The sequence below is a fragment of the Carassius auratus genome, unplaced genomic scaffold (assembly GCF_003368295.1).
Source record: "Carassius auratus strain Wakin unplaced genomic scaffold, ASM336829v1 scaf_tig00002576, whole genome shotgun sequence".
Taxonomy (NCBI): domain Eukaryota; kingdom Metazoa; phylum Chordata; class Actinopteri; order Cypriniformes; family Cyprinidae; genus Carassius; species Carassius auratus.
In genome coordinates, this window is record NW_020523459.1 from 1,462,524 (window position 1) to 1,475,559 (window position 13,036).

Genomic DNA, 13,036 nt, shown 5'->3' on the forward strand with positions numbered 1-13,036 from the left:
ACATGCATACACACACATACTCACATGATGCATAGAACAGGATCAGGCTGTGTTTTTGTGTGTATACCTGGGATGTGTCATGATTGAAGATAATGGAGTTGAGGTCTCCACAGTTGTAGTGTGTGATGAGGTCCTCAGTAGTGAAGGCGTCCTGTAAAATGCCCGCACGCAGACTCTCGTGCTGCAATAGAGTCTGGTTCAGAGCAAACAACACCTGCAGACACACACACAGAGAGAGAGAGGGACAGTTTGTCATTCTGAACACATAAAATACACAAGTGTAGTCATTCTCATCCCCACAGACAACTTATGTCACGTCGGACATAATGTGTTCACAAATGCACTCTTTAGTTCTTCACACACTGTAAACATAGTCCATCAACATTTTTCCTTTTAGGGCCTCCCAAATATTGTGCTAGTGTATGACCAGGTACAACCACGTTTCTAGGGAAACAGGTATGAGAGAGAGAGAGAGAGAGAGACAAAAAAGACAGGGAGTGCTCCTTTAAAACAGCTCTATCTCTAGGGTCCAAGGGCCGTAAATTTACAGCCCCCATTAACATAAAAAGTAAACCCTCTTTAGAGAAAATCTACGGTGTGCAACAGCCACAGACCACAGTGAAAATGTTGCTGTCCCTGAACTTCACACTCCCGCCCACTCTGCTCTCACGCCACGCCTGACTGGCTGACTTGCTCGACCCCGGCTGTCAATCAAAGTTAAGCATTTTGACAGCAAAGCCTGTTGAAGATGGGGGGGGGGTATTTTTTCTGTTATTTTGCATTGAAACGTAGACTGAATTTCACACAGTCATGCATTCTGCTGGCTAACACGTTCATACCCGACCATGTGTGGTCAGTTGATTTGTGTACTTCTCTGTTCTGGCTGGGACGTGTCAGGCTAATTGCCTTGGAGATTTACAGGGAGGGTTTGTGAGCGTGTGACAGAAATACTGTAATGAAAATGGTCTATGAAGGCAGTGATGCTGATTGATTTATACACTAGCTTAAAGGCTACAGAATATTTAGTCCCTGCCTCATGCAGAAAGGTTAGAAATGAGAGTCTGTGCTGTTTTATTGCTGGGAATGAAATACAGATTGGTGTTTTGCTGACTAGTCCAGTGTGCTTTGCCTACAATGTGAGATCGCCAACAGCAAACCAGGCTTAACATCACTTTATGTTTAAACATTTTAGAATCATAACCTAGCCTATACTCAAAGCTTGTTGTTCTCAAAACTTCTACACATCAGTTCTTGTCCTCTCTCCATGAATCTGAATTACACTCGGTGAGAAGTAAAAAAAACAATGGCCAAAAAGTTTTATTTTAATTATATGATTTTATTGAAACATACCTATCTACCTCTCTGTCAGTGATGCAAAGCTACATTATCATTTTATCTCATCAACAAACATACATGGCAACATTTTTTATGCCTCTTCTGTAGATTTCTGTAATAAATAGCATTTGAACGTATTACATCTTACTATTCTTTTATATTTCTCATGAAAAAAAAATATTAATAATTTTCAATGTAGTAAGCTACTTTTGCTTATGCTACTTTCTCACCTTAACTAATTATTCTGTAGAATAGTTTTTATTTATCTCATCTACCTTTTTGAGCAGGGTTATTTCAGTATTTATATTCTGTTATAGTATTTTATAATATTTTAATTAACGTTTTATATAATTTTAGTTTACATTAAATTTAGTTTAAGTTTTAACAAGTTGCAATTAGCAAATTACTGTTTTGTGATTTTTATTAGTTCTTGTTTTATTAAATTATTTATATACCATTTGTTTTATTTTATATATACAGTATTGTATATATATACAGTATTAAGTTTGAGATTTCATCTAACAGTATATATTTATTTATATATATATATATATATATATATATATATATATATATATATATATATATATATATGTATAGGAATTCTTTTTTTTTTTCATTGAAGCTGAATTGCGGATAAACTATTTATTTTTATTTGTACTAGCTTTCCCAGCGCTAGCAGAGCATGATGTTAGTGGGGGTTTGGGGATACTACTTAATCTGTTGAACGTTTTTTTAAACAATCTATTTTCAGCCTAGTGCTGTGCAGATCTTTGTCACGCTTCCAGTGTGGTAATCCCAAAATGGACCATGATCAAACCAGCACCAGATCAGCACGAATGTACTCCATCTCTCACACTTCACATCCAGCCAGCTCTCTGTGCTCTGAGCCGGCCCCCTGCCGGCCTTGTAATCGGCCTTGTATTGCAATATTGCGTGTGTTATTTTATTGTCTTCATATTTTATGTTGTCATGTCATGTCGGGGTGTTGTCCTCCTGTACAGATGTGCTCTGGCTCCACGGTATGTGCCCACACATGGGAGCTTTATAGTGATGCCAGTTTCTGCAGCGGCCATGGCACGCTCAGATTAGGGGACGGATGTCTGACCCATCTGCCAAAAATGAGGAGTTTCCCTTAACCTTGAGCACAATACATGTGAGAAATAGAGAGATGAAAGAATGACTCAGATGTGATATATAGAGGGGTTAAAGGATGGGACGGTGAGGATGAGAGCGAACCAGGAAAGAGAATTGGATCATTCTGTGCTTTTTTTGCCATTCATTTGATGGACAGAGTGCGGAGAGAGCACAGACATTAAGGTCTGTGTGTCTGTGAGATGAAGGATGGCTAAAGTGTGTGAGAATGTTCCATTTGTTGAAGTGTGGACACCCTTTAATATCCATTGTGCTAAACAAAAGCAAGCGTTTTCTCCCTGGTACTGGAGATTTCACAGGGCGGAAAGGAGTGTGATCTACCCAGATGGACTCTTCTGTGTTTCTGAAAGGTTTATTTGGGAGATACAGTGGTGAGTTTTCCTTCTTTTTGTGATCTGTACCCTCGAGATGGATCTTAATACCAGATGTAACCGGGGCCACAGTCTCAGAAACCCCTTTGCAAACAAGAAAGTTTGGAGAACCCAGCCTGCTTCTGGAACATCTAACCTTCTCCCAAGCATTGCATTCCAAAACTTCATTAGCGGTTTGGAGAGAATAAATAGAGAAAAAGTCCAAGTGAGGGAGGGAAACACAAAAGAAGAGAATGTTAATTCCCATATAATGTTCCCAAATGAGAGGAGGAAAAAGAAACATGCTATTTCATTGACATATGTGAGTATGGTAACAGTTGATTTCTTGTTTATTCATGATAGTGGGCTTCTTTTTCCAGTTCAGCTGGTGCAGATCTTCTATACGACTGACATCACCCTCACACCTCCATTTCTTTGTTTCTCTTTTTTCATTCAACTCTCCAGCATTCACTCGATTTTCTACATTTGTTGTTTATGGAAAGTTCTGAGGTAGAACAGAGGGATGGATGGAAAGAGGATGGCAAAATAAATAATAGCTGGCTGCAAACGCATGTGCACCACAGCTGGAAGTGATTTCGTCTTTTTTAGAGTGGTCAGAGGCATTGTGGGAAAAATCCAGATGGGCACAGGTGCAGCTGGTGGGCAGTGTGAGCCAAAATCAGTAGTCGAGCACAGCTGACCACTTCAAACCAGCATCCCGTGGATGACACTTGCTCTTATTGGTCATTAATTAGAGGTTGTTTTCTCTCTTTTTTTGCCATTTCTTCCCCTGCACTTTGTTTCTTGCTCTTGACTATCCCCTACATACCACAGAAAAATTGTGGATTCGCTTGGGATAACTCAAAACATATACATGGCATGCTTTCTGGACCAATGTTTCTTTGTTGCTACCTTGCATACTAATTTTACATACTTTTCTTTTAGTCCAGGAATCTGTGAATTACAGCCAAGAGAAGTTTGGTTGCACATTGATGCTGTTTGGTTTTCCAAACCATCCTGGCTTGCTAGACAAATCTCTACATCTCTCTGTCTAATCTCTCCATGCAGTCGTCTCCATCCTGTTAGTCTCTATGTCTTGAACCCGCTGTCATCCTGCAGTGACCATCTGTGTCTGTTTAATAAGATCCAGGAGAGAGTTTCACTTTTCCTGACTTTTATTTTCCCTCTCACACCTCTCTCTCTCTGCTTGCACTTGTCCGAAAACAAACTCCAATGCCATTTGACTTGGCAGCCCCAGTAGTAGAGTCTTCAACATTTCTTTACCTTCAAACAAAAAAAGCAAATGAGACGAAAGAGCAGGAAAATAATCAATCATTTATGTGCTATGAGGAGAAAAAGTGGGACATTACTAGACAGTATGAAACGTACAGAGCAAGTGAAAGGGTACACCAGCGAGAAACAGGAAAACCAGACCGGTCTCTAGGAGCTGAGGGAAAGATGGAATGGAGGGATGAATAAACAGAGTGGGAGAGGAGCATTGTCGAGAGGGGTCAGAGGTCAAATAAAACTCAGCCTCCTGAAAGCCCACCGCTCTGAACAAACATGCCAGTAGAGATGAGCTAAGCTGCATGGGGCTTCAGGACATTTATTAAACCCTGTGTGTGACGGGGTCAGGTTTTTGCTTGCCTTGTAGAGGAGGGTTTTTTTTCTAAATGACGTTACAATTTTAAACATGCAATGCTTGTTTTTAATTTACTGGTTCGGACAGGAATGGGATCTATGTATCTCTGGGGATGTGTTTCTATGGATGCATACATCATGAAACCCTTTGAAATAAACAGAGATGTATACAGGTAACACCATAATATGATATAACACACTACCATTCAAAAGATTTTTTTTTTTTTAAGAAGTCTCTTATACTCACCAAGGCTGCATTTATTTGAGAAAGAAAAAAACACAGGAAAAAGAGTAACTTGTAAAAATGTTATTACAATTAAACATTTTAATTCATTTTAACATTTTAATTTATATCTGTGATGCGAAGCTGAATTTTTAGAAGTCATTACTCCAGTCTTCAGTGTTACATGATGCTTCAGAAATCATTCTAATATATATATATAGTTAGGGGAAAGAAAGTATCATTTAGTCAGTATATACACAATAGAAGGCAATGGAAAATCCCAACTATGTGTCTGTGTCTGTCTGTGTGTCTGTACTGCACTCTTGCATTGATCTTTCACATTCTAAGTATAGCGGCCCCTCCCACTGGGAGAGATAACTGACTCCCACTACTCTTTATCAGACCTTGGGGCGTCTGATTGCATCTAAACCATATGATGCTCATTCCTGGGCAGAGCGAAAGAATAAGACAAAAAAAGACTGATCGTTCTTCCAACTTCTCTCTTATCTACAGAACAGGTTTTCATCTGTTCAATGCCCTCAGACAGAGTAATTCTCCTTGAGTGATTTGTAGTGTTCACAAACTCTTGCTGGAGGGTGTGCTGAAACATGAGTGTGACCTATGAGATTTAAAATAAATGTGCTAAGGAAACTGGTACAAAGACTCCTACTGCTGCCTTTCATTCATACAGACAAACAGACCAGGTGTGTGTGTATTTGAGAGAGACTAAATGAGAAGCAGACAGTGACAGTGTGTCATGTTCTCCTGCTCAGAGTCACAGAAGAGATCTGGAGCACAGCTGGCCCGCTCCTCACCCAAACCTGCAGACTTATCAACATCACGTCCTCTTTCTCGCTGGCTCTCTCTCACTCGGTTTGTCTCAACGATTCATCCTCATCATAATGTTTATTCTCCTTTAATCTAATCCCTGCCCTTTCTGTGCAATTTTCCTTTCATGTGCGTGTATGTGTGTCCACTAATGTTGTCCGAATCTTAGAGTGTGTGTGTGCGTGTGTGTGTGTGTGTGTGTGTGTGTAGTCAACATGTAGGTGTATTCCATGTGTGCTGTTTGGTGTTTACGTTACTTTAAGGTTGCACATGTTTTTTTTTTGTTGCCAAAAATGCCATAAAATGTCACTGGTTTTTGGCTAAAAGAGAAAACGGGCGAATTAGCTGAACAGAACCCATTACTTCATTAAATAACACAATCATTAAAGTGCATTAAAGTGGTTCACCCAAAAATGGGAATTTGGTCATCAATTACTCACCATCTTGTTGTTCCAAACTCATAAGAACACAAAGATACTTAAATGAAACTTGAGAGATTCCTGCCCCTTCCATTGAAAGTCCATTCACCCAATACTTACAAGATTCAAAACATTCATAAAACTGTTTACTTTGTGTTTTTATATACTTTTTTTTTTTAATAGTCAATGTTGTGGGTGAATGAACTTTCAATGGATGGAAAACAACAAATACACTTTAGCTACTTTGTTACCAATTCTGTTTTGTTAAAAAAAAAAAAAGATATTAAATAAATGTGAGTAAATGATGACATTTCTTTTTTAAACTAACCCTTTTAAAAAGATCATGTTGCAAAGCAGCATTCATAAGAAATGATCCAGATGTTGTTTATTATTATTATTTATGCATATTTATTTATATAGATTTTTTGATATTTCAAACAAAGATAATTTTAAAATGAAATTTTATCAACCAACTAAAAGGAACCTCTTTTTCAGTAAATGCTTTGAAAATCACAACCAGTCAGAATTGATTAGATCTTTATTGTACATTTATTTGGAGCAGGATTGTGGACCAATGAGATTTCACTGTGGGCGGAGTTAATTAGTATTACAAAAATAGAAACCAGGTGACCAACAAAAGATTTTGTTGCATGTCATGGATGCAGCTGGTAAGGATAAACTCAGATTTATCTGAAGACAGAGGGTTTGTTGCTTGGTTAGAGCACAGTTTAAGATTGAATAGCTATGGATGTGACTTTGTGTCATACTATGTGCAGAAATGACGCACTAATGCAGTCTAAGCCCAAACAAACATAGCATTTCACGGCAAATCTTTGCAGAAAAGTCCAATTTCACACATGGACTGTGCCAGCACTGCCTGCAGGCCACAGTCTCGCAGACTAGAAGAGAACCAGAGGAAATGTGCTAGTGTGTGTGTTTGGCTAATAGCAGGCATGCGCTGTCTTGACTGTGTCCTGTGTGTATGGTACATGTGACCTGTTGACATAAAACATGGAAGTGTGTGTGCTGTCATATCAGGAGCGTTAACTTTTGTTGAATGGATATGAGTGTGTGTGTACAAAGGCAACTGCACTCAACAGAAGAGGTCAGCCTTAACCGTCAATTTCAATGTAGTATTCCATTAAAACACAAAAGGTTCCTGTCAGCAACTGCGCACACACTGCAACAAGAACAAGCTGTCTGAGCCTGAGCAGATATTGATGGAGCTTGCACAGACGCACCGTGTGATTCTGTGGAGGAGCCAGCGCTCTCTCACTGTTTGCTGCAGTCAGAGTCTGAATCCAGAATGGAGTGACACTTTTTTCTTTATGGAAAATATGTATAGAAGGCTTGAGCACTCTTACGTCATCCATTTCTCGTGCTTTCACTCTGTTTTTGGCTCTAAGCATACCAGGACCCACAAGCTCTGTGTAATATACACTTGTGTATTTATACAGATGTATGAACACCAATAAAATGATTTATATATGAATGTGAGAAAAGAATAGTTCAAGCAGAAATTATTTTATTTTGTTTAGAAATTGTATTTTATAATAAAAGGAATATTTTGCATAGATTTATTTAATTTTTTTTTTTTTTTGCAAAGTTAATAGTCTGTCCAAAAATATTAGTTTTTTTATTTTAATTTTATGTTATTATTTAAATCAATTGTGTTTTGTAAAAAGAATATTTGTTTGTTTATTTATTTTGTACAGTAAATAGTTTGCCTGGAAATTTAAATGAACACTTATTTTATTTTATTCCTAAATAGAGTGTTCAGGTCCCATAAATTACAGATATATTAAAACCTGGGAAACACCAACTTCACTATTCAAGATGTTCATAAATCTGCCAAATAATATTTAGCTTTAAATCTATTAATGAAATTTGCGAGGCTTAGGATAAGGTTTATAGAAATTAATTTTTTAAGCAGGACAAATATTTTGGCTGTGAGAAGTCTTCGCTAAAAATGCTTCAAAGGTCTTTGTGTTTGTGTGTGAGGTGCATGCTGGCTCGGGCCGCCCTCAGACAAAGCCCAGCTTTCTTTCAGAGCATCAGAATACATCATGTCAGCTCTTTCCCTCTCCTCCACACCCATCACTACACAGAGCGAGGGAGAGGAGAGTGTGAATTAGAAGCAGATGAAGACAGGGGGTCACAGCCAGTGTTTCGGCAGGAACGAGCATTTTTACTCTCTCAGAGACCCACATCCCAGAAGAACACATCCACTACGCACACACATACAGAAATAGACACACACACACACACACACACATAGACACATCCTTATCTTAACCTGTGCATGACACAGAGAGAGAGGAAAATGGAAAGAGGGTTAAGACAGACATAAATAGACAGATGTCAGGATGAACTCAAGGAAAAGAGACAGAAACAGCCAAGGTATGGAGCCATGCGGACAGACCCACACACACAAACAGAGCACCTCTGACTATGTGCTGGTCTTAATTAGAAAGTTATCTAGCTCTTTTCCCCTCTATTTCTCCCTCTCTATCTCCTTTTTTCTTTTTAAGTCTCTCTCTCTCTTTCTCTCTCTCTCTCACTCATACTTTCTCTTTTGGGCATGCCCAAGTATCCAAGCCAAAGAGACGTTTATTATTTTCAAGAATGTTCCACAGGTGAGGGCAAGGCCAATTTGTTAATAAGCCACTGGGCAACTTGCAAAGCTAAACACGCCAAACTGCAGAAATCAGCTTTATTTGCATTTATTTATGCCTTAATTCATTTTAGTCTTCATTAGCCTGTCACCACATTATTTATTTGTATATTTATGTTTTTTAATTATTATGTAAATGCTTTACTTTGAGAATGATGCAATGTCATATTCAGGGTTTAGTTACTGTTATGGCTCCCCATTGGGATTTAGATAAAGTTAGGACAGTGATGTAAGTGGCACAAATTGTATGAATTTACGTTAGTGACTTTGTTAAAGGAATAGAATATTAAAATATTCAAATTCTGTCATTTCCTCAAATTCATGTCATCCCAAACCCGCATTACTTTTTCCTTTAATGGAATACAAAAGTATTTCCATCTTCCATTAAGTGAAATCATACAATGTCCAACAACATGAGGATGAGTAAATGTGGCATACACTACCATCCAAAAGTTTTTTGTTTTTTTTACTTTTAATATAAATTAATACTTTCAGCAAGAAAGCAGTAAATTGATTTTAAAATATTATATTTCAAATAATTGATATATTCTGTTTTCATCCATCAAAAAAGCCAGAAAAAAAATGTATCAGTTTCCACAAAAAGTTTCCAGTTTCTTGAGCATCAGATCATCATATTAGAATGATTTCTGAAGGATCACTGATAGCTAGAGTAAGGGCTGCTGAAAATTCAGCTTTGCCTACACAGGAATAAATTACATTTAATTATATATTTTAAAAAAAAAGTTCTGATAATATTTCACAATATTGTTGTTTTTATTGTATTTTGGATCAAATAAATCCAGCATAAGAGACTTCTTTCATAAACAATAAAATGTCTTACTGACCTAAACGTTTGAATGCTGCTGTATGTTACAATTTATATTTTTGGATGAACTGTTCTTTTTAATGCATAAGGTATGGTGGTAAACTGTGCGACATTTTGTTCGTATCTGTAATTCTACTTGAACTTTATAGGCGCTTTCCAGCATAATTAACAGCTTTCATATCATTCACATGATGTGTTTAGTTTTGGGCAGTCCAACAGCTTAAAGCTGATTTCATTTCTCTTGTATATTTACAGCTGCAGTTGTTTTCCCTCAAAGTTTTATTGTTGTGTTGTATGTTTGTAGTTGTGTGTATGTTTTTATGGTGGTTTGTGTACATGTGTGTGTCTGTTTGTTTGCCTCCCAGTAGTAGCATGCATTTGGCAACCTTTTGCTGAGATTACAAAAACATTTGGTTTACTTAATTCTGTTTCCATTTATGTGTGCATGTTTCATTTGTGGTTATGTGCTTTGAAAAACAATCATTTTATTATTTCATTAGAACTTTTAATAATGCAAAGCATTTGGAAGAACAGTGATCTGGGATTTGAACTGAAAATAAAGGCCTTTTTTTGACTTGAGGACATGATGGGCCAGTGACCAATCACAAACAATTCTCTGGCCCAGCAAACTAAACCCTTGGAAATAAAAAACTAAGTTTTTTTGCAACATGCATAAACAAAGGTTGGGTCATGTGCTTCTGTAATCCTGATGAATAAGCAATATTCATTGATAATCATCTGTGCTGCACGGAGCATACAAAAACACTGCACACACATGTGCTTACTCACTTTTGTGGCATAGATTTTAATTGCAAAACCCTAAAACAATGGTTTATTTCATGGGAAACCTTCAGAAATGTACAGAGCATTTCTGATGTTGATAGAACAGCAGGGAGAGGGAAAGTGCTGCACCATATTTTAACCAATGAAACCAAAGATTCCATGGCAATGCACACATACATGCTCACAACTGTACTCTGGAAACCAGAGTCTTTCTTAGAGTCATGACTTTTTATTGAAATGATGATTTGGTCATTTTTTAAATAGCGGTGGTTGGTAAAATGATTATTTTTTTTTTACTTCTAGTATGATACACAGGAAAAAAAAACATTATATATGTACACACACACACACAGTGGTTGCTAGGGTGTTCTGTGTGCCTTCTAGTTAGCTGGTTACTGGGTTAAGTCAAAAGAGTTCACTTCCATGTCTCTGTGATATAATGGACCCCAGATATAGCTTGGGACCAATGGATTTTTCCACTCGTTTAATTGTCTGTCAGGCAAAAATCGGATTGCTTAGAAAAGTAATAGCAAACCTCTCCTCAACAAACCACATAATTTGAGATATTATTCACGTCTGTAGCACAAACTCAGAGATGAATCCAAATCCCAAACTTTAAGTACTACTAATGATGATTGCCTTAGCAAGCACCACTTTTTAGAAGCGTGATCCCATTTAATCTTGAAAACATTTTAACTGTAACAGATGGATTCATCCCTGTGGGAAATATTGCCATTAATGTGTATCAGTCCTGTTTATAAAGTTTAATAACTTTTGATGGAGCAGGTGAGGAACAGGGTGATTTTGTGCTAAACGTTACTTCTGCTGGACCAGCTGTGAGCAGTAAATCTAGCGGTGCCGCCAGGCGGATCTCAGCCGATTTAATGCAATGAGTCGTCCTTTCCTGCTCTGGACAATGCTGACTCCCATCATATTTAGGGCTGTGCTGAGGCCTCAGGGGGACACATACAATGGAGATCTTTTATTGGACTCTCAACTACTGTTTTCTCACTCTCTGTTTCTTTACCTCTCTGATTTTGTTCATACATTTGAGTGGGGCCGCTCTGTTTAAGAGCAGAGAACATGGGTAAAGCTGGTTTAAAGTCTCCTGTTTCTGCAATAGATGGTGCTGATTAAGTCTTTGGGGGACCAAGCAGACTCTTTTGCAGCTGTTGGAGGTGTGTTAGAGAGCACACGTGTGAGAGGATCTTATGTAGCAAGGCATTGTGGGGCACAGGCAAGGATGTAGTTATCATTATAAACAGAGAGAATAAACCAGAAATGTCCTTATGTAATAAGATACTATTTATAGCAGCTATGTTTTGCTTTGATGCAGTACCAATGAAAAGTACTAACATCATCTGATAAATATTTATGAGCCAGGCTGATGAGGTACATAAAATGTCCTGGTTTATCAATCTTTTTTTTCAGTAGTTTATTGTAGTACAGTTCAGGGCACGAGAAATTGCTAGAGAACTTAAAATTATCTCACCTGTCTTGGCAAGTATTCTCATAAACACAGTCGGTTATGTCTTAAGTGAATGTAAACAGTGGAGAAACAAATGGTGGGAGTGTCTTAAAGGGACAACAGCCTATAAATACCTGCTTTCTGTGTACCTTAATGTTTATTAAAAACAGCAAAACACTTTAACAAAGATTCATCTGTTTTAATTTAATCTATCGAATTATACAGTGAACACTATGCAGTGTTATTTTACACTTAATTATTACATTTCTGTGCCTCAAAACTAATTTTAGACCTTATAGCTTTGTTATATTTTATTTATGCTTGTAATTTGTTTGTTTGTTTATATTTTATTTCAGATGGTTCACTTGTCTTTAATAATATATGACCTTTATTAGTAATGCTATTAGTTTTAGCTGTGGTATCATATAAGTGCTTGAAGTGTTGTCTAAATAGGCTAATAATAAAATACTTTTTTTTTTTTTTTTTTGCTCATCCAAAAATTATCCAAAAGACCATAATATGATACAACCTATAAGATTTTTGATTTGTTGCACCTTATGTTATTTGAAGAAAAAATTCAGTTGCACAAGTTTTTGATCATGCTGTTTTATCTGCAGTAAAGTTCAACCAAAACCTTTTTTTATTCTGGCTAGTTAAATAAATTTTGGGCTACCAAAATCTGAAGAATTCCTACCTGAAGGGCTACCAACAGGGATTTTTAAATGCCTTATCTGACATGCGTTCACATATATCCTGCCTCAGATTGGCCGTTCTGTGACCCTACAGCTATCTGTTGTTCAGATCTCTCTGTGGGCTTAAGCTACTGTCTGGTTTGGCAACGCCCCAGGTCATTTAATCTTTCCTCGCCCAATCTTTCTGTATCTTTGTCACTCTCACATACTTTAACACAGTGACTTTCATTCACTCACTAACCACGTGGCATTTATGCATATAATCTGTGTGCAAAAATCTCCACACAGAATGATTAATCAATAATTGAGAATAAAATTGAGAATCAACTCAAACACAAATCACATAAACAGACACACAGACAGTTAGAAGATTTCTGAAGGGTCATGTGACACTGAAGACTGGAGTAACGGATGATGAAAATTCAACTTTGTCAAAACAGGAATAAATGCCATTTAAAAAAAATTAAAAAATACAGCAATTTCGAATAAACAGTAAAAAAATGTACCCGACCCCAAGCTTTTGCATGGTACTGAGCGTTTTTGTATATTTATATAATTTAAGTGTATGTGTGTGTGTGTTAAGGCTATTAATCTTGGATACACTCTGATTAAATTGCAGTGTTGATGGTGGTACAACTACCA

At 37.2% G+C, this 13,036-nt stretch overlaps 1 protein-coding gene across 1 annotated transcript in view; it reads right to left on the reverse strand.

The window, feature by feature from the left end:
• The window catches only part of LOC113069909 (metalloprotease TIKI2-like), a 52,205-nt gene that overhangs the window by 16,099 nt on the left and 23,070 nt on the right, over positions 1-13,036 (reverse strand). The window contains exon 3 of the mRNA XM_026243020.1: positions 68-214. Coding sequence (XP_026098805.1) covers positions 68-214 — 147 coding nt within the window. The remainder of the gene's footprint in view (positions 1-67; positions 215-13,036) is intronic.